Here is a 21,441-nt window from a genome sequence, read left to right as displayed (position 1 = left end):
CTGCAGTGCTGGATCTGGGACAGCACCCCGTTCCTTTAGGAGACCCCGTGGAAACCCTGGTTAGGGTGGAAGCTCTGGGTGGGCTGGGCGCTCTGCGGGCCGGAGGAGGCTGTGGGTGGCAGGTTGGCTTCAGCATCTGAGAAGATGCCATAATTGGAGCCTGCGCCTCTATTTTTAGGCTCCATCTCTGCCCCAGTGTTTCTTTCCCTGGAGGTGGGCCCTGCTCCCAGAGCCGTCCATCATCCTGAGGATGCTGTGTGGCCCCGGGTCACAGCCCTCTGCTGAGGAGGAAGGCACCTGGTTCTGTGGGCGTCGTAGCCGTCACTTGCATGCACTTATTTTTCACCCATCATTGTGGCTCGTGGCTCTGACCCTGTGCCCTAGCCCCCTCCAGTGAGGGAAAGGGGGTTTGTGTCTTTGCTCTCTGAGATTTTTGCCCAGCCTTCTGCTGCTTGCTGGCTTCTACAGCCAGCCCAGGGGTCCCTGGGGGTGTTTTTCCCTGGGAAGAGCAGAGATTCAGTCACCACAGATACTGGCCTACAGATTCGTGTTTGTGGGATGAGGTTCCTACCCCTGTATCCCCGGTGGACTGGAAGCAAAGCCCGACTTTTGTGTCAGCCCGGGGCACCCATTCCTGGGGCCCCACCTCAGCCTTGTTGATAGCTGTCCAGGTTGGGGTGCCACCTCTGCACCCCTCTCCAGCGGAAGCTGCTGGAGAGCCTGAATGTGGTCTCACCCGGCTCCTGGTGCCCTCAACACACCCCATGCTGATCACGAGAGAGAGAGGAGGGGAGATGGGCCACAGAGGGCCCATAAAGGTCATATGATGCCGGTGCTCTGGCTTGTGTTTTCCATCTGCCTACCAGGGTTTCACGATTTATTATTTATTATTATCTGATTTTTCCATCAGATTAGATCCCTGCATGCCTTCCGGTATCCTCAAGGCCAAGCTTCTCAGAGCTTTCAGTCGCCTACCTCCTTGGCTGGGAGGGACGTCATTCATCCTATTTTTGGAAGTTTTTTTTTGTTTGTTTGTTTTTTTTAAATCACTGATTCCTTTTTCTGCAGGACCCCCTGCAGGACTAGCATCCCACAGAATCTACTCTGGGAAAGACAGACCTGCTTTCCTTTTGGATTTCGCAGTCAGGAAGGATGGCAATACCTTGGTGGGGGGGCACCCCATTCCCAGGGCCCCGCAGTGGCCCCCTGTCTCCTCTGACCTGGTTCCCGTGCTTCACTCTCCAGCGCTGAGGCCTCCGACCTGCCTCAGGGGCTGCACTTCAGGGGTGCTCATCCTCAGGGCTCTGGCCCATCCCACCTCTAGCCCAGCGCTCCTGCCCCCTCATCTCCCTGGAGCAACACCCGCCTCCTGTGTCACCCTCTTGCAAGGTGTGCCTGTAAGGCAGCCACCTCCTCCCAAGGCCTCTTGGGACCCTACCCCGGGGCTCCTGTCTGAGCCCTTCTCTGTCAAGACTAGGAGACCTCTCAGCCTCCCTCTACCCATTGCCTGAGTGGGGCCCTCCTCCAGGGCAAAGGACCACAGGAGCAGCATCACCCCAGGCAGGGCTCACCTCCCCACTCGCCTGGTCCAGGCCAGGTGGAGGTCACTGGCCAGCACAGGCTTCACCTCGGGCTGGGTGGAGTGAGCTGCTGCAGTCTCTCAGCCTCAGGGCCAAGGGGGTGGCAGGTGCCATCAGTCTGTGTCTCCACCACTCAGGAGCCTTGGGGTCTTGGGCACAGTCCATAACCCTCCACGCCACCCATTCCTCTCCTGGGTGTGGTTCGTGCAGCAAACTGTGTCATAATATGGCAAAGTCATGACCCAAGGGAGCACAAGATAGGCTGTCACTGAGCAACAGGGCTGTAGGGTCTCAGACCCACCAAAGTCACTTGACCTCGTGGATCTGCCTCAAGGCCTGTTTCTGTTGTCAGCATCCAGCTGATTGGATTCTGCAATTGAATTTGGGCAGCTTAACAAACCTCCCGACATCTAAATAACAGTCAGAAAACCTGTTGTAATTGAATTTTTGAGATGCTAACACTGCAAATTGGAAATGGCTGTTTTCTGCCGAGGGTGCAGGGCCCCGTGGTTCTCACTTGAAACCAACGCCCGCTGGCTGTGCTTGTCTCCTCTGAGGCCCTGCGGTGGGGTCTCTGCACAGCCAGACTGCAGGAAAGAGGGAGGCACTCCCTGCTCAAAGTTCTTAGTGTTCAGGTGAGACGAAAGCCCCCCATGGGGTCCTGGGGGCCCCAGGGAGGTGTGGCCACTCAGGGTCCCAGACCATGGCTGGAAGGCTGCAGGGCTCGGGGGTTAGGCCTTGTCCCCTCCCTGTCCTGAGGAGAGGGAGGGGAGCAGCGCCTGTCCCCATTAATCCATTAACCATGCTGCTGGGTCAGTGAGCACCGCTGGGTCAGGGCATGATGTCAGCATCGTCAGCTGCCGTCCTAAGTTGGGTCTCAGGACACGGGCACGGCGGGGCCCACGCTGCACTGATGCAGGCTCCCTGCCATGGTGGAGCAGGGATCAAGGATTCTTCCCCACCCTCCCTGAGCCCTCTCTTCTGTAGAGTGGCAGGGGGCTGGGACGGGGGCAGCCTGGGGTGAGCAGGCACTCAGACAGCATGTGTCCCGTCCCCCCGCCCCTTCCCCACACCAGCCAGTGGCACTCCTTGGCTGTCTGCTGGCCTCCACCTGCCTTGCGCCACCCACCCATGGATGGCTGTGGGTCCCCTTGTGTGGCTGCCTCCTCCCGTGACTCCTGGCCAATGGGACAAGGCTTCTCTCTTATCCCCCTGACCCCCTCTGGGCCCTGCCCGGTCAGTGGCCTAGTGCCTGGCTAGCAAGTTTTGTACCTTGTCATCCAAGAAGCCATCACCTTCTTTTTACATTTTTGGATGTTACTCCCATCAGCCGGAGGCAGGTCCAGGGGCAAGTGCTGGGGAGCCCGAGGGAGGGAGCCCAAGGGCTCAGGGCAGTGCTCAGGTGAAACGATGGGTACTGGGCCTTGGGGAGCAGCCATCTTTTTAAAAAAAATTAATTTATTTTATTTATTTATTATTTTTGGCTGTGTTGGGTCTCTGTTGCTGCGTGTGAGCTTTCTCTAGTTACGGCAAGCGGGTGCTACTACTCGTTGCGGTGCATGGGCTTCTCATTGCAGTGGTTTCTCTTGTTGCGGAGCACAGACTGTAGGTGCGCGGGCTTCAGTAGTTGTGGCACGCGGGCTCTAGAGCACAGGCTCGGTAGTTGTGGAGCACGGGCTTAGTTGCTCTGCCGCATGTGGAATCTTCCCGGATTAGGGCTCTAACCCGTGTCCCCTGCATTGGCAGGCGGATTCTTAGCCACTGGGCCACCAGGGAAGCCCCGGGAGCAGCCATCTATGGACAGAGGAGAGGAGGAAAGAAATCTGGGGAGTGGCAAGGAGGTGGGAAAGCCACGGAGTCTCCCTGGCACTAGATGGGCTGAAGAGCCAAGAGGAAGCGAGGGCGTGGAGCGCAGGCAGAGCATGACCTGGCTGGGCGAGGGTGGGGGTCCCTGGCTTCCTGGCACCTAGAGGTGGATGAGCCATCTGAATGTCCCTCCCTGTTCAGAACCCTGCTGGTGTCCCTGGACTTGTCTCCCCACCTCCATAGGCCTGTCCCCTTCCGCTGCAGTCCCGTCCCTCTGCCAGGACCCATCTAAGCACCACCTCCCCAAAAACCTTGTCCTGCCCAGCGCTGGGTGGAGGTGCAGAGAGGGAGGCGTGAGTGCTGGGCTTCCCCAGCCTTCACCTCACCTGTCCTGAGGCCCCTCCTCAGCCAGTGCTGCTGTCACTCATCTCCAGCCACAGTGTGTGAGGGGAGGGGGCCCTGGTCATCCTGTGCGTTGACCCCGAGGAGCTTGTGGGCAGGCCAGGGCAAAGCCAGATTCCCCAGAGAAACAAGCAAGAGATAGTGCAAAATGCGGCAGCCACAGGGCCCCTGGCTCCCACGTTCCCACCATGTTACCTCCCCCACCTTCCAGACCAATCTGTGCAGCCTTTTGGTTTCTTGGTTTCAAAAAGCTGTCTCCCCACCCAGAAACTTGATCCATTTTCCTCAAAGATGGGGAAAAAAAGCTCCACTTCTAAAAATAGCCCACCTGGCTCTGCTCTGCTGGCTGCTTCCATGGCAACCCACTCCTTCCCAGGAGTTCCAGGTGAAAGAGGGTCCTGGCCTTGGTGCAGGTGCCCAGTGGCTCCTCAGCTGCAGCCGGCTACTGAAGGGTTCAAGGAGACCCCCCAAGCAGGGGCGGGGGCACAGCAGAATCACCGGGGCTCCCTCTGGCTCCAAGCCTCTATGATTTGAAGTAAACTCAAGACTGGTTATGTGCAAAAAGTGAGCTAGGCTGATGAGGGTGACGGATATTGGTGGATGGGGGGCCAGGAAGTCCCAGCTCTGCCCTGGCTGCACGCTGGGGACTTAAATCCTTTTCCAGAGGAGGTATGAATATCCCCAGAGTATGGACGAGCACTCTTAGCCAAGACCACGTGGGGTTGAAGCAGGACTGCCTGGCCCAGAACCGGGCTCCTCCGCTGTCCCAGGCCACCTCCCTGAGCAGTCAGGGAGGCATGTGTGCCAGGCTTGAGGGGAGAACTGTGAGGTCTCTGTGCCCAGGTGGGAGTCTCAGTGCTTATCTAGGGAGCATCCAGGGCCCACCCATCAGGGCAGTAAGTCAGAGTATTGATTAGATTCTGGTGTTGCTGGCAATCCTTGGCTTGCAGATGCTTCACTCTAGTCTCTGTGTCATCACAAGTGTTTCTGTGTCTTTGCTCCTCTTCCTATAAGGATGTCAGTCATATTAGATTAAGGACCCGCCCTATTCCAGTATGACCTCATCTTAACTAATTATACCTGCATCAGCCCAAATAAGGTCACATTCTGAAGTTCCAGGAAGGGCATGATTTTGGGGGGGACACTGGCCAACCCAGGATAGCCCCTAAGGGTTGGAAACTCATGCACTTGGGAAGCTTACCATGGATGGGAGGCCACTGCCATACTCTGCTGGCCTGGCCAGGCCAGGATGGACAGAGAAGTTGTGACCGCTGCCTTGTAAACACGTTGGTAACCCGAGTTTTATGGATTTATTCTCATCTAACAAAAAGAATTCATTCTTGTATTTAGCTGGTGAAAATCAGTGGGTATTTCAGGTGTTGGTGCTTTTCTAGAAATGGTCGTGTCTGAGAACAGGCTGGAGCCCTTTATTCCACGGTCATTTGCTGCACGTGATCCCTCCATCCCCAGAGCTGCCTGCACCTTATCTCGAACCCTGCCCCTGGCTTGGAGGCTGGATTGATTGTTCTTTCCATGTTCCACAGTCTGGAGCTGCTGTTTGCTTTTGTCACTTTAGCCAGGGAGCCTCGGGGTGTCACTGGCTGAGGAATGTCAGGCCTGAGTTCCCCAGGAAGTCTTTCTCGTTAGGAGGCGCAGGCTCATTGGCTCAGAGTTGCCTGGGGAAGAAGAACAGAGTCACCTTCCCCATCTGCCAGGCCCACTTCCTGGTCTCAGAAGCCACAGGCTTTGCATCTGGTGGGGCAACTCACTGGGTTCCTGCTGAGTCGCTCGCTTTTCTGTGAAGGTTTGATCTGAACGTTAAAAGCACACCTGGAGCAGCAGCGCAAGACAGGCAGGCAGAGCGAGGCCTGGGGAGGCAGGGGTTCGGCACGATGGCCCTGGCAGCTGGGGCCGGGAGGATGGGAGGGCAGAAGCTCCTGCCGCTTGCCCCCCTGCCTGGGCCTCCCCTTTGCCCCCTCCAGCTCTCCAGTCCTTCCTCTGTCACAGACCCTCCAGTTTGGCTCCCTGGGGTCACTGTCCTTGGAGGTGGCCGTGCAGGGATGTGGGCTCCTGTTCTCTGGCTGCTGGTGGTCTTGGCCAGATGCTTCCTGCCCTGAACCTCAGCCCTCCCACTGAGATGAGGGTGTGGGTAGCAGGGTCTGCAGTCCCCCCGCCAGCCCCAGTGCAGACATTCTGGCTCTGTCCTCTTCCTGGTGAGGCTGACAGTCTCGGGAGGGGTGGGGGAGGAGGGTGAGATGATGTAGGCTAGCAGGGAGAGGGCAGGGCAAGATGCTCCCGTTAGTGACCCCCTCAGTGTGGCCTGTGCTGAGAGACCAGGGGAGGGACCCCAGCCCCACCACTTACTCTCCATAGGACCCGTCCTGCTCTGAGCCTCTGCTTTCTCACCTGTAAAATGAGGATGCTAAGGGTGCAAAGATTAAGTGAGTTATTTGTCCAGTGCTTTAAGAAGTGCCGGTACTTGTGTATGCCCTGGCCACTACTGCCACTGTCCATTGCTGCCACCCTCCATTGCTGTGGCTGTTTGCTGCCGGACGCCGCCATCCCACCCAGCCCTTGATGGCTGAGCAGTAGGAAGCTGCCTCTTCCAGCGCTTGCTTCCCGAGCTACTGAGACTGGGCTGGGTCTGAGTGCAACTCATGCAGCATTTCCCGGGGCGCACCAGCTGGTGCAGAGCCAGCTAGAGGCCAGCATGAGTGGAGCAAGGCAACTGACCGCAGGGAGCTCGGTGGGGGCGGGTGAGGGGCCCTGCAGGCCAGAGTGTCCCAGGGAGAGCGGGAGAGACGGGCCTCGTGCGCAGGGGTTGAGATTTGGCGTGGAGGATGGCAAATGATCCTCGCCAGGCAGAGGGCAGGTGCCATGTGCACTTTGGGCTCCCCTAACCGGCCCCTTGCTCACACCCACTGCCCGGTGAAGGGGATCTCCTGTCCAGTCCGGCCTCCTCCACCCTCAGCCCCGTGCTGGCACTTGAGCAGACCTGAGTGCCCCTCTCCACCGCGCAGGGACGGCAGGCTCCTCATGTCAGCGGCTGGGGCAGACGTGTGAGCACCCTCACCCCGGGGAGGTGCCCTGGAGCTCAAGCCTCTGCTCTCCGACCACCTCATTTTTCCTACACCGGGGGCAGCCTGGAAGCTCCTCCGTATAGCTGCTCTGTGCTGAGTCCTGGCCTTCACATGAGCTTTGAGGCAGGCCAGGGCTCTACCGTGGGTGGATGTGTGGCTTCGATGTGGTCCTAGATTCCAGTTGCTGCTATTCTTGTATTTATATAGTTGCAGAATTTCTGTAGGATTTTAAGTCCATGGATAGTTCAGTGTCTGCTGTGTTGTTGAGATGTGGATTGTTACTTTGTTCCTCTCAGATGCTCACTGTGCCTGAGTTTTATTCCCAGTGGGAGTGGGGACAGTGAAGATGTGTGGGGTCAGAAAAGCCTAAGAACCCCCAAGGCCACAAGCTTGAGAACCACAGCCTAAGCGACTTTGCACGTATGTGTTTTCCTTCCTTGGACGACATGCCCCACCAGCAGAGCTCACGTCCGGGGGGCAGGTGGGGGTGTGGGGGGCAGTGGAAGCCGAGGAGCCCTTTTCATGGCTTTTTATGGGTAACTGCCAGTTCCTCCTTCAGAAAGCACAAGATGAGTTAATGCCATCTATTCTTTTTGCTACTTTGAGGAATGTCACATTGAGCAGCTTCATTTGCATCTCTGATGTTGAGCTTCGTCTGTGTGTCCCACATGGATTTACTCCTTGCAAAGACCCCTGACCCTGAACTGAGACCTGGGATTCAGCCTGGCCACAGTTCAGCCTTTGGGGGCCAGGGTCCCCTTCATTGTTCAGCTCTGCCCTTCAGTCTGTCACCAGCCGCCTCTTATCCACGGATCTCGGCTCACATGCCCACATACTCTGTTTTGCCAAGGAATGAAGGCCCAAGCTCCTTAGCTGTGCCCTCTACCCTCTCCAGCTAGCTCCTCTGTGCCCCAACCCTACTGCTCACGTCCTTCTCCAGACCCTGCCCTTCTGTGTGTGACCTGCCGCTTCCATGCAGGCCTCCTGGGATGCACCCAAGATCATTCATCCAGTCACTCCTCCTCTCGCCCCTCCCCCCCCACCCTCCCTCATTCTGATCTCACTGTCCCTCTGAGAGGTACTCTGCCTGCGCATCCCCAGAGAACAGACTTTGCTGGTCAGGTGTCTTCCCATCCCTCCCCCAGCAACACAGCCAGCAACTTGGGGGCAGAACAAGCACTTTCCTGTGTCCCTGGCAGCTGGACCTGAACTCAGACCCTAGGAGCTGCTTGCTAAGGTGCGGTCACCTACCCTCTGCCCGTCCTGTAGGAAGATGCTCCGACTTAGGTTGGTCAGTTCTTTCTCAGAGCACAAGGGGTCACTTTCAGGCTGACCCGCAGTCAGCATGCCCCCGTGCGCCCCTCCCAGTGCCCAGCGGCAGCTGTGCTGACTGGTTGGTGCCATTCTGGTTGTTTGACACGTTGAACCTGGAAAGTGAGAGGAGGTTGCGTTGTAACTAAGAGCCTAGGCTCTGAAGCCGGACAGGCCTGGAGGCTCCAGAATTTCCCCGCCTGTGGCCCTGGGCAATTTCAAAGCACCTTTCTGCCCCTCAAACCTACCTCACTGGGTCATCAACGTGCATTAACCAAGGCAGCGCCTTGCCCAGTGCCTGGCACCCAGGAAGGCAAGATACGCATCAGCCATCGGAGCCTTTCTAAGGTGATCCAGAGAGGAAACAACTCCATGCAGACCCCCCTGGGTTCAGATCCAGCACTGCCTCCTTGATAGCAGGGCCCTAAACCGGTGGCTTGGTGTCTCAGAAGCTGTGTTTTCGCGCCTTCAGAGTGGGAACAGCTGCTGTCTGCTGGCCACTGAGGCTCAGCGTTCACATTGGTCAAGCGAGTGGCCCAGGGCCTGGCCCGGCACGTGTGGTCTCCAGACACTGGGTCATTTCAGTGCAGTTGGGCTGCATGGGGTGGGCGAGCCCTGTCCCCAGCCTGGATGCTGCCCCCTGCCACCTCCTTGCTCCGGGCACCCCTCCAAGGCTGGCCAGGCCCTGTCCCCAGCTCAGGGCATGTGCGGAGCAGTGTCTCCGCTGTGGCCATTCCCATACACCCTGTCTGCCATGGGAAGAAATCTGTTCTCTCACAATGCATCCTTTTTTCAAAAATTTCTATCTTGGATTACAGATTTCCTTCACCAAAAAAAAAAAAAAAAAAAAAAAAAATTCTTGCTGATTATTTCTGAATCAAGGCATCTCAGACACTGCTCAGCAATTACAGCCTCTGTACTCACAGGCCAGTGTCAAAGTAGCAGCAGGGCCCAGGCCAGCTCCCCACCCCACCCCACCCAACCCGCTTCAGAGCACCCCGGAGGCTTCCACAGCCCCACGCCCCTTTGGACACAAGCTGGGCTGGCAGCGGGCCAGGCTCCAAGGTACCTCAGACTCCCAGGAAGGGTGCCGAGGGCACCTGGGGTCGAGTAAGCAGGGAGGGCATGGGGTGTGAGCACCTGCCTGGCTCCTCATGGAGGCCCCTAGGCGTGAAGAGGGCGGCTCTGGAGGCAGGCAGACTAGCCAGGGGGCCTGGGCCAGGGCTTCACCTACCTGAGCCTCATCACCTGTCTGTCCCCTGGGAGTGGTACAGTCCCTACCCTGACAAGGCCATTGAGAGGCCACAGCCAGTGTCTCCACACAAGAGACACCCATAGGTGAGCGTGGCCTTGCTCCTCAGGGGAGACCTGCAGGAGGGGGTCACCAGTCGCAGCGGGGAGGGAGCTGTGACTGCAGCCTGCAGGGGCCTTCAGGCTAGCTCTGAAGATGGGGCGGCGTTGGGCTGGGCAGGGGTGAGACCTCTGAGTGGCGGGGGGTGGTGAGGAGGTTCCAGGCAGTGGGGACACAGAGGGAAAGGCCTGAAGCACAAGCACTCATTGTTTGCAGGGACCGGGGGTGGGCGGACAGCAGAGAGCAGGGTCAGGTTGGAGGGGGAAGCATGGGTCAGCCCGGACTGGGCCTGTGACGCGGGGACAGTGCCCGGGCTTCATTCAGGGTCTGCGGGGTCTGGGATGGGAGCCGCTCCCACACAGCTGTCTCCACCTCTTCACCCGGACAGCCCACCCCTGCCTGCACATCAGCTTAGGGGGTGCTGGTGCCCCCTGCAAAGCACAGCCCAGGCCCTGTCATTCAAGCTGGTCCCCTCTTCCATCCCCCCCGACTGACTCCAGAGGGGCTGTGTAGACACCTCGCCCTGGCTGGGAGCAGGGAGCAGGAGGCGGCATCTCCCGGGCCTCTGGGTGTGTGTTGCTCTGTAAGAACCATGGCGACCCCACATGTCTCCACAGATGACTCTGGGGACGACGAGGACGGGACCGCCTCCCCAGCTGACAAGAGCGAGCTACACGACACCATCAAGAAGCTCTCCCTGAAGCTGGACGACCTCAGCACGTGCAATGAGCTCGTGGCCAAGCACGGCGTGGCACTGCAGCGCTCCCTGAGCGAGCTGGACGGCCTCAGGATCCCTTGCGAGAGCGGCGAAAAGCTGAAGGCGGTCAGCGAGCGGGCCACCCTCTTCCGCATCACTTCAAATGCTATGATCAACGTGAGTGTCCGCCGGCCTGCCGGCCCGGCCCAGGGCCCCAAGGGGGAGGTGGCTCCCCGGTCCCCGGGTGGGTGGCCAGAGTGAGGGACAGGCCAGGGCTTGCTCTTGCTCTCGTCATCCTCCGTGTCATCTCATCCATGCGCCGTCACGGGGTGAGGACACTGCTTCTCACTGTTGGGTGGAGCTCCGAGTTGGGGGTGAGAGCCGGCTGAGCCCTCAGGTGGTTCAGGCCTGGGCGAAGAAGGCAGCGCCCAACCTGAGCAGCCGGCTCAGCACACACAGTAGGGACGCGGCTGCCGCGTTTTTCCACAACAGCTGCTGCTGCTCTTTCCCCCAGTACATGGCTCAGATGCAGCAGGATTGGGACCTGTAACCATGGGGAGCTTGCATGTGTGGTGGGGGTCCCTCAGTCAGAAGAGCTTTCGAGTTGAGGCCACCGCAGTCGTGCCAACCTGATAGTAAATAGCTGAATGAGGACCCACGTCTGTGGACTGAGGGGTTCAGCCCCAGGAGTTTCCCTTTTCCACGGGTTCTGGGAGCCACACAGCTGTGACCGCGAACCGGGAGGGTCTCTCCGTGGTGGCAGAGAGTACAAGGCTGAACCGAGCTTCTGGGCCCTTCCTCTTTCTGCCTGATGAGTGTTCCCCAGAGGTGCATGTGCTCCCTCTGGACTGATGTGTCAGAGGCCACAGCCTCCTCCCAAGGACAGCCCCCAGGATGAGCACATCTCAGCCAGGATGGCACCGTGGGAGCTGGGGGCCAGAGCACAGAGGTGTGGGGAGATGGAGGCCGCCTCAGAGGAGATGGATCCAGAGAACGCGGTTCAGGCAGGCCGGTCAGGCTGGCCACAGAGACAGTGGGCAGTACCAGTGCCCAGGTGAGCCCCAGCTGGGGGACTCAGCCTCCAAAGCAGGGGGTCAGAGCAGAGACTAGGCTCTCCGTCCAACACCAGGAAACCTGAGGGCAGGGTGGGAAGGTGGAGGCCGGAGCCCACTGCAGGCCAAGATCCTGTACCCTCTTCCCAGACTCCAGGGAAACACGCACAGGTGCCTGCAGGTGTGGACTTTGTCCATGGCGTTCAGGGATGCAGTGGCGTCCACGTGCCGAGAGGCTGCTGGACCACAGCTCCGTGGCCACCCTGCTGTTTGGCCCTGTCACTGGTCTTCTCTCTCCTTTTCCCATGTCCACCCTCTTGGCCCTCTGGCCTCCTTACAGCCCCCAGACTCTAGGGGCCTGGGTCACTGTACTTCTTCCGGTGACAAGCACCGATATCGATCATTTAAGGCATAATGATGCATTTGTGCTTCCCCGCGGTTTCCCCTGGCATGGCCTCCCCACATGCGGAGACTAAAGCCGCATCGTCTTGAGTAAGCAGTTTTGGTTTTTCCCAGATAATGCACTGCTCAGCTGGCGTCTCTAGCAAAAGTATTTTATCAGGCATCAGAGGCTCATCTGTGTTTACGAAGCCATAAAAACAGCTCGCCACCTAAGTGCGTAATGAATTGTTTGATGGGAAGCTCAGGCCCCTGGGGTTGATTAGCAAGCCTGTTAGCAGTTCTGGCACCAGGAGAGCTGGACCCAAGTGATGGAGCCTGTACCCTGGGCGGGGATCTGTGCCCCCCGCCAACATGAACCTGACATGAGGGCCTCTCCCATCTACCTCCACTGGGGGGGCACAGAAGTGAGGTGCTGGGAGCCCAGGCTAGTGCAGAGTCCCGCATTCCTTCCAGGGACCCTTCCTGACAGCTGCTCCTCACCCGGCAAGAGCCGGCTCAGTTCTGGGAGGCTGTCAGACCCTGAACGCCCAAACCCCCACTGTGTACAGAGGGGCCACCTAGGCAAAGCGTCCCCACTCCTGGCCAGGCTTTGGCCTCCACCCCTGTTACTAGGAGGGATTTGGACCAGGGAGCTGTAACTAAGGCATCCATGTGGCTCCCACCCCCGAGCCCCGAGGGGAGCCCACTCCCGCCCAGGACCACTTACCCCTCCCAACAGCTTCGCTAGTACCGCTAATATCCACGTGGAGACAGAGGCGCAGAGAACTCCCTGAGCTGCCCAGGGTCACCAGCTGCTAAGTGGCCAAACTGGACGCAAACCCAAGTCTGTGTAGCATGCTGTGGGAGTCACGGCCCTCATGACGGTGAGGGTGAGACCCTCAAGGGCTGCAGAGGCCCCCTTCCACTCTGAGGTCAGCACATGGAGGGTGGCCTCGCATCCACCTGGGGCAAACCCCCATTCTCAGGGACCTGAGTCCCTGGTGTGCCTTTTACCTTTAGGCTGCAGCCCTACCAGGGTCTTTCCTGGGAAGGTGGGGACCCAGGATGAGTGGAAGCCACCCCCAGCTGTCCCCAGAAGGCACAAATCCTCATCCCTCAGATCCCCCCAGATCTCACTGTAAGAAGAGGAAGCTGCTTCCCCCACACTGGCTTCCTACTGCCTCTCCACCATCCCCTCCCTGCCCCCCGGGCTGACTGACGGGAGCCCCTCCTGGGGACCTCAGGGAATCTCTCCTCCCACCAGCTGCACAGCCAGGGCCGCCCCCTCCTGTGGATGGTGAATGGCTCTGGGTTTTCCACCTCGTGGGCTCCGATTAAGCCTGGGTCATGGAAGTGGAGCAGAAAATGGGGGGCGGCAGGCCACACAAAGCCCGCAGGCAAACACATCCTGCGGAGGGCCCTGGGCAGGCTGCACTCTCCCCACACAGGGGAGATGGACTGCTGCTGCTTCACTTTTCCCCAAGATGGCCAAGAGTCTGGGGTTGTTCAGCCTTCAGGAGAGAAGTAGAGGAAGATTTCTAAACCTCCTTCAGATTCAGGAGAAGGCATCACTACCATTAGGCTTTAGATCCTGAGCTCCCAGCAGGGCAGGGAGGGAGGCTCTCTGGACAGTTTCCAAGATCCCAGAAACCGTGGCTACTGAGGCAGGCCTGTCCCTGTGGCCCTGCTCCCCAAGGGGGCATCTGGCCCTCACCTTGAGGATGGCCCTTTTGTGTATGTTTGAGGGAACAGGATGTCTGGGGGAGGTTCTGGATCAGGAATACTGAACTGTATTGCCCTTGTCTGCGCTGTACCCTCTAGAATACCCCTTCCCCACCCTTCAGATGCCTGGCAGATCCCTTTTTATCCTTCAGAACCCCACGTGGATGTCACCACGGCCAGGAGGCTCTCCGAGTTCCCCATCAGGAAGCCGTTCCTCCTGGTTAGATCCCCCAGTGGTCCCAGCCCACTGAGCAGTGTTTAGCCCATCATTTCAATGTCTGGTCCCCCACCAGGCTTTGTGTCCCTTGAGGTCAAGCTCACGTCTTACTCACCTGTGGCCCCAACAGTAGCCCAGTGGGAGTGCCCGATATACCCTGTCTCAATCAAAGTGAGTCTTGTATCTCAGGGAAAAAAGTTCTAAGTGGCCCACATCTCACTTACCTGCTAAGTGACCATTTACAAAGCCATTCTAGCCCCGTTTCCTCACCTGGATGAGATCTGTGAGAAAGTGCAGGCTCTGAGCAGGGTGCAGAGCTGCTGGTCACCACCCCTCGCCACCCTGGTCACCTGGCCTTACAGAGAAATGACCCAGCCTGGTTGCTGAGACATAGGAACAGAGCTTTCTGAAATCAAGTCATAAACTTTTTTTTTCACGGGAACGTCGTACCGAGCCCCGGCCTCCTTCCCTCCTATTGTGATTTCGGTTGGCGGGGCTCTTTCTAGCAGGCCTGGGAGGGTGGTGCCTGGTGGACCTTCAGGAGGCCTCACGGGGCAGCAGCTGAGCAGATCAGCGGCCCCATAATGAACTTGGGGCTCATGCAGTAAGGAAAGTCCTGCCTGATGGGATTTGAACCCAGACCGGAGTGGCTTCCCACTGAGCCTTCCCCGGGCCTATGCCAGGTAGGGACTCGGCAAGGACCAGGCAGACCCGTCCGGCCCCTGAGCCCATGGTCCAGTGATCTTCCTTGTGACGCTGAGTCTCACGTGGGCTCAGCAGTACAGCCTTTGGGAGGAGTAGCTAAGCAGGACAGCAGCTCACACACCCACTGGTGAAGGCCAAGTGTGTAGAGGGCCGTGGAAGGGCTGGGGAGTGACCCTCGGTGCCAGGGCGGGGCTTGCAGAGGGAGAGGTAGTGGCCAGAGAGTGGGGCCAGAAAGGGTCAGGAGGATTTCTCCCAGGCAGGGAAGGAAAGCACTAGCTGTGGACACTTGCTGTACACAGGGGGTGCCGAGCTTTTTACACATGGCTCCCTGTAAGTGTTGCACTGGGACGGCACCCACGCCATCAGGCTTTAAAGCTCCTCCACCCTTTTACCCATCCTGGGCCTCTGCGGACAGTTCCCCAGTCGTGGTGGCCCCTTGGGCAGGACCTGGTCTTTGGGCGAAGCTCGCTGGCTGTGTGGATGACGGCCTTACCACCCGCTGCCCTGGAAATGAGAGCAGACACATCTCCTTCCCACCTGGGGGGAACAGGTGTGGGGTTCACATGACCCCTGACCGTCCCCGGGGGCCCAGCAGCCCCTCCCAGCCTCTTCTCCCACCTGTTCCCTGTCTGCCTCCCGTCCCCTGCCAGAGTTGGCCACTCACCTAACCTGAGGAGGCCAGAGCCTCTCAGCCCCTCCCCACCTCTCGCCCCTCAGATGTACATCACCTCTCCTGGGAAGCCGACCTGCAAGCCCACGGCTACTCCCAGGGCCCATCTCATAGTCCACCTGGCTGGGTCGGCCCTGGGGGCCAGGGGCTGGTGGGGCCCTGGCCAGCAGGGAGCCAGGACGGAAAAGAGAATCAACTACCCATGGTCACGTCGCCTGCAAGGCGTTCTGCATGCACCCCCACCCCCCACCCACTCAGCCGCTTAGAGTGGGGAAACTGAGGCAGCTGCTAAGGATAAGAGCCCAGGTCTTCAGACTCCAGAGCCTTGTGCCTCGTAGGAGGGAAATAAACCCATCCCTCCCTTAAGCAGGGGCAGGAGGGCCAGGAACCCCTCCTCTTCCCACCTTTGCCCCCTCGCAGCTCCGCGTCCCCGTCCCCTCTGCTGACAGTCGCCCTGTCTGCAGGCCCACGAGTCTCGTGGTCTTTGCTTTCTTTTTTAAATAACTTATTTGTTTAATGAAGTATAGTTGACTTACAACCTTGTGTTAATTTCTGCTGTACAGCAGAGTGACTCAGTTATACACATGTATACATTCCTTTTTAAATTCTTTTCCATTATGGTTTATCCCAGGATGTTGAATATAGTTCCCTGTGCTATACAGTAGGACCTTGTTGTTTCATGGGCTTTTCTACCACAGCAGTGTGCAGAGACAGGACACGGTCTCCCTGGTGATGCTGGGAGCCCTGGAGCTTCCATGCCTGGCACAGTGTCCAGCATATGGGAGCCTCAGTGAATGAGAGAGAGAGAGTTGGTTGTGAAAGAACGTGGGAGCGACTGAGTGAATTGCTTAGTGTCTGGCAAAATTCCCTAGTGGGTGATTTTGTGAGTCTGATCAAAGGCAGTGCAGCAGGTCCATGCTTGGATCACCGTCTGGGTAACTGCGTTTGCTGCCATTTAGAAGGAACTTCACAGCGCGGTGAACAGCCGTGGTTCAGAGACTGAGCCTCGAAGCGCTGCACGTGTGCAGGACTCCCCCGGCCCGGGTGTGGGGACCGCAAGCGGCACCTCCCTCCCCGAGAACCAGGACGCATGCGGTGTTAGAGAATTGGCTCCATCACGAGGTTTGAGGTAGAGAAGGGCAGAATTAAGACATGTTACAAGCTCAGGCTTTGGGTATTTGTTTCCATAAAGTGAAAAGAACGAACTCCCATTTTCTTCTTTTTTCCCGGAAGTTTGTCTTTGTGGGAAAGCAGAGCGTCCTGGTTTGGAGGCAGGCCTCTGGGATGGTGGCAGCGTGATAGCAGGTGCCCGCCCCAGTTTCTTCCCGTTACTTTGTTTGCTCCTCACAACGGCCACGTGAGGTTGGTGTCATTACAGCTTCCTTGTCATCGTTGTCATTTGTATTATTCACGTGCCACCCCTGAGGCCCAGAGCGGTCATTTTGCCCAAGGGTGGCAGGCCCGGTGGCTGCATGAGCACAGAGGGTCACAGCTGTTAGTCCTGGGCTGTCCCCACTGCTGGCTGCGGGGCTCTGTGCAGAGGGCCAGGGCTGTGTCACCTGTCACTAGGCCCAGCACACTTTGGCTCCCCTGTGGGTTGGCCTTGGGCCCCCGCCCTGGGCAGAGGAGCCCCACAGTGGTGCCATGGTCATTCTGGGGCGAGCCTGCCCTGGGCTGGTGGGGTGCACGCTCCCCTCCCTGCGGGGGAAGCAGGGTCCGTCCGCAGGCCAGGGCGGTGGAGCCGGACAGGGAGAGAGCCGCTTCTGTGACTCTCAGGCAGGCCCGGAGGCAGCCACAGTCCCAGCGTGAAGGCGCTGAGCCCCTCGGTCGGCTGGCAGCCTCGGGGCTTGCTCCCCACTTCTGCTCCTGCAGGCCCCCTCCTGACATGGCCCCCACACCTGAGTTGTGAGAGGCCCCTCAGAGTTGGGGGGCCCTTGACCTCAGGAACAGGTTTTGGGCAGCCAATGGGTGAGCAGAGCTGGATGGTAGGCGAGCCCCACAAAAGACCAAGGACAGTCGAGGTGCAGAAAGCCAGAGGGTGGGCGCTGGCCAACAGAGGGTGGTGCCCACCAGGCCCCCCTCCAAGGGCCCAATGGGATGGACCCGGCATGCTTTTACCAAAGAAGGTAGTGGCCCACGAGGGACACACCCTGGTGCCTGCAACAGAGCCGGCCAGGCAGGATGGGGCGCAGATCCTGACGGCAGGGGCATGGGGAAGTGGCGGAGGACGCGTGCCCAGCACGGCTGGGCCTGGAGGGAGGAGGCTTCAGCTCCAGTCGGAGGAGCTGTGAGAGCACGATGAGGGGGGAGCAGAGGCACTGGGGGCTGGGGGAGGCAGCAGCGGGAGTGGGAACAGGGACGCCGATGAGGATAGATGGGGGAGGTGCGGGGTACATAGACGCAGAGGCAGCAACTCGGGGCACTTGGCCAGGACCCTGGATTTGTGGCATCATAGAAACGGACCAGATCAGAAGGGGCTGTTTACCGCTGGAAATGCTGAGGCTTCGCTGAGCCCTGTTTGGAGAGGGCTCAGCGAGGGGCTCCTCGCACCCACCCAAGCAGAGTGGTGGTGAGAGGCCCCAGAGCCGCCCTCCTTGTCCTTCCGGGGCCCATGGGCAGGTTCCCGTCCAGCTGACCTCTGTTCTGCTCCTGACAGCTTGCTCACTTGGGGCTTGGGAAGATGAGTAAAAATAGATTCCAGGACCGTCTAAAATCGGTTGGCAAACTGGCAGCCAGATGGTGCTGGTTCCTGTGCACGAGGGGTAAACTATTTTGAATGTGGAAAGGGCTATTTTAAAGTTTGAACTGAAGTGAGAAGCTGACTCCCCAGTGCTGTGAGCGAGTCACATTAAGGAGAAGCCGTGACCATCCCCTCCGTGTCCAAGAAGGGCTGGCCCCTGTGTGCGGGGCAGCCCGAGCCGAGGGCCACGTGAGAAGGGGGCCCGGCCCTGGGAGCCACCCAGCCTCCAGGGGCCGGGAGGGTGGTGGATGCGGAACATGGCGGCGTGGCTGAGCCTGAGCCAGAGGGACCCCTGGGAGAGCCTGGCGCGCCCGTCGCAGCTACTGGGGGACCCGCTCTTGGTCTTGGAGCCTGAGATGGCTGTGCTTCATCCAGCATGGCTGCCTCCAAGCCAGACAGTCCCAGCCTGAATCTCAGCCCTTTCCCACCATCGGGAGGTAATGTGCTGAGGCCAGCCTGTTGCTCCCCAGTGGGATGGGAAGGAGAGACTCTGTGGACCCTGATGTGTCCCTAGTGTGAGCTGCGGGCCATGCAGAGGGGCTCAGGCAACCCGTGATTCTGCACATTTTTCTCCTGTTCGCCACCTTTATTATTACTACAGACCATTGAGAGGCGGGTCCATAGTGACACTGGCCACGTGAGGATCGATGTGGTGGGGTAGATGGGCAGCCTCGGCCCTGGCCGCCCACTGACCTGGGAGCCCTGCGCCTGAGAGCCTCGGCAGGCCAGTCACATGGCTGTCAGCCACAGGGCAGGTCCAGGCTGGCTGCAGGTGGAAACGTGGCCCTTTCTCCCTTCCTCCCTGCGAGCAGGGTTACCGGAACCTGCTGTGTGCCTACAGCTAGGGACAGTCACCACGCTGGCCCTGTCGACCCAGGGCACCCACCCAGCCTGGGACCACCAGGCATTTGGCCCTTGTCCCCACCTCCTCTGTGGCTCCAAGGGCCGCCCACCCGACATCCAGCGACTCTTCGGCACCCTCCTCATGGCCCGGCTAGGACGGCAGTGACCGTGCAGGAGACTGATGGTTTCCGTGAGGCCACTGAAGGCTGGGCCCGAACGGGCTTCTGGCTCTGCAGACTCTCCTAGAGCTTGAGAGGCTCCCCGGGCCATACACAGGGTGGGCATGAGACCCTGGCCACTGCTCACGTGCCCTGCTCGCCCGGAGCAGTGAGGTTGTGGTCAGGATTAGGATTAGGAACAGCAAAAGCTATTAGTGTTCGTCCTCCTTCCTCCCGGCACAGCTGGGCAAGGTTTCCGGCTCAGACCCTCTGCATCTGTCCTGTGCGACACCTGTCGGGGTGACCGGTAGCCACTCTCCTTGGGCTCCGACACGCTTCCCTGGGCAGGCAGCCCTCACAGCCCCCTTCACGGGCCCAGCTTCTGGGAAGGGAGAGTCCCCGGTGGGTGCCTCCGTGCAGGGGCATGCGGGAGGTGTTGCCATTTCCTTTCTGGACTTTTGGTTCTCACTCTGCTTTGGGCATGTCAACAGGCCCCCTGCCCTCCCCACAGAGGTAGAATCGCATTGCCCACAGGACTCTGCACCTCTTCATCTCAGGGACCCTCTCGACGGCCGTGGGGGTGGGAGGAAGAGGCAGGCCTGGGAGACTGGAACCCAGTTCCCGTCCAGAGAACGATCACCCCAGTGGGTCACAGAATCGGGGACTCTGCAGGAGTCCTGGGGTTCAGCCCCCTGTTCACGAGAACACTGAGGTCCAGGAGGTTATGGGCCTGCCCCAGAGTAGGCAGCGAGGCGATGCCGTGAGGAGCCTGGATGCTGGCCCAGCGTGTGTGAGTCGGGGGCTTTGGGGTGGCCTGTGGCTCTGCTCCTGGTTAGGGCGGTGCGTGAGCTCTGAGAGTTGTGGCGGGGCCTCAGGGGAAGTGTGACCGTGTGCAGGGCCAGGGTCAGCCAGGCCCTTCCTGGGCCCCTGGGAGCCACCCCCAGCCACCCGCCCATCGCCGGGCCCCAGGCCTAATCCAGCTTAGAGAGCACACGGCGCACAGCCCAGCTCAGCATTCCAGGGCGGCGGGGCCAGACCAGCACCTGCCTCCGTTCGCGGCTGGTTGGGATGGGGCCTGGAGGAGGTCGGCAGCATCAGAGGAAACCGGCGCAGTTGGGGATGGACACCAGGTAGGCACCTCAGGGCAGAGGGGGCAGGCGGGCTCTCCACAGACCCCAGGGTGACCAGGGCAGCTCATCAGCTGCAGATGACCCCCGCACCCTGGAGTCTGTGGAAAAGGCCCTGGTCCAGCCACATGAGCCCCTCGATATTGGGGTACAGCAGCCTCCACCGTGCCCCCCTCTTCAGGCAACTCTGACATGCTCTGATCTTCATCGCCCAGCCCAGCTGCATGTGGCCCCGGCAAGGCCCCCGCTGTCCTGGGGATTTGACTTCCTGTCCCTCTGCTGCTCCATATCAGCCTGTCGTGCAGGGGCAGCAAGGTGGAGGGCACCCAGGTTATCAGCCAGCAGCCCTGGCTGTGTGGGCAACAGCGTCCGCTTCAGGGACCAGGCAGGGCTGGGGCCTGTTGCTTGAACAGGGTTATTCCCCGACATCCTTGTCAGCGAGCATCTCCAGGAGCCCAACCCCACTCCAGGAAGGCCCTGGGACCCCACATCACCTCAAGGGGCATCCGGATGGGGGTAAGGATCCAGCTTGACAAAATAAACAGCAACAGTGCTGGTTCCACGCCCTGGGAGACTTGGACCCTGGCCCTACACGCATGGCCTGTGGCCTTGAGCAAGTCCCTCGGTCTCCCTGAGCCTGCGTGTCTTCCTCGGTCAAGCTGTTAAAACTGCCACCTCAGTGCTTGTGAGAGTGCACCACCCCTCCGGCGGCACGGACAGCCCTGACCCACAGCGGGTGGGGGGTCTGAGGGAGGTGGGGCCGGAGAAGGGGAGGAAGGCACGTGGTCACACAGGAGGGAGAGCGTGGGGCAGGACGGGGCCCCAGGAGCTGAGTGTGGAGAGGGTCTGGGACCAGGTCTGTGAGAGGCTGTCGGCTATCTCAGAAAATGAAACCAACACTCTGTTTTCCCTTCCATATCATTCCTATAGTATTGAGAGCTTCACGAACATCAAGGGCAGGAGGAAGGGAGCCTAATTCATCTTTGCAGCACAATCATCTTTCCCTCTTTGCTTTTTTAAATTTAATTTTATTTTTTATCGAAGTTGATTTACAATGTTGTGTTAGTTTCAGGTGTACAGCAAAGTGATTCAGTTATTTATTTATTCTTCAGATTCTTTTTCCTTATAGGTTATTACAAGATACTGAGTATAGTTCCCTGTGCTATACAGGGAACTATAAACTTGTTGGTTATCTTTCCTTCTTTGCTTTTGCTGCTAGGAAGGTCAGAGGCCATGTAGAGCTCTCTGACATGAGTTTGTAGGAAATTATTTACCATGACATTCGGCTATTTTATACTGTTATTTGTGGCTCTTTTATAAGCCTTGTTTTATTTTTTTATAAATTAATTTATTTATCTTTGGCTGCATTGGTCTTTGTTGCTGTGTGCGGGCTTTCCCTAGTTGCGGCGAGCGGGGGCTACTCTTCATTGCAGTGCGTGGGCTTCTCATTGCGGTGGCTTCTCTTGTTGCAGAGCATGGGCTCTAGGCACGCGGGCTTCAGTAGTTGCGGCTCACGGGTGTAGTTGTTTCACAGAATGTGAGATCTTCCCAGACCAGGGATTGAACCTGTGTCCCCTGCATTGGCAGGCAGATTCTTAA

General features: G+C 58.9%; 1 protein-coding gene across 9 annotated transcripts in view; it reads left to right on the top strand.

The window, feature by feature from the left end:
* The window catches only part of OSBP2 (oxysterol binding protein 2), a 166,408-nt gene that overhangs the window by 123,457 nt on the left and 21,510 nt on the right, over positions 1-21,441 (top strand). For all 9 annotated transcript variants that reach the window (XM_067014694.1, XM_067014693.1, XM_067014696.1 and 6 more), the window contains one exon: positions 10,148-10,404. In XM_067014694.1, the coding sequence (XP_066870795.1) occupies positions 10,148-10,404 (257 nt within the window). The remainder of the gene's footprint in view (positions 1-10,147; positions 10,405-21,441) is intronic.

The sequence above is a fragment of the Kogia breviceps genome, chromosome 15, assembly GCF_026419965.1.
Source record: "Kogia breviceps isolate mKogBre1 chromosome 15, mKogBre1 haplotype 1, whole genome shotgun sequence".
Classification (NCBI taxonomy): domain Eukaryota; kingdom Metazoa; phylum Chordata; class Mammalia; order Artiodactyla; family Physeteridae; genus Kogia; species Kogia breviceps.
Note: the sequence above shows the minus strand (reverse complement) of the source record. Positions and strands in the feature narration are given on the sequence as shown.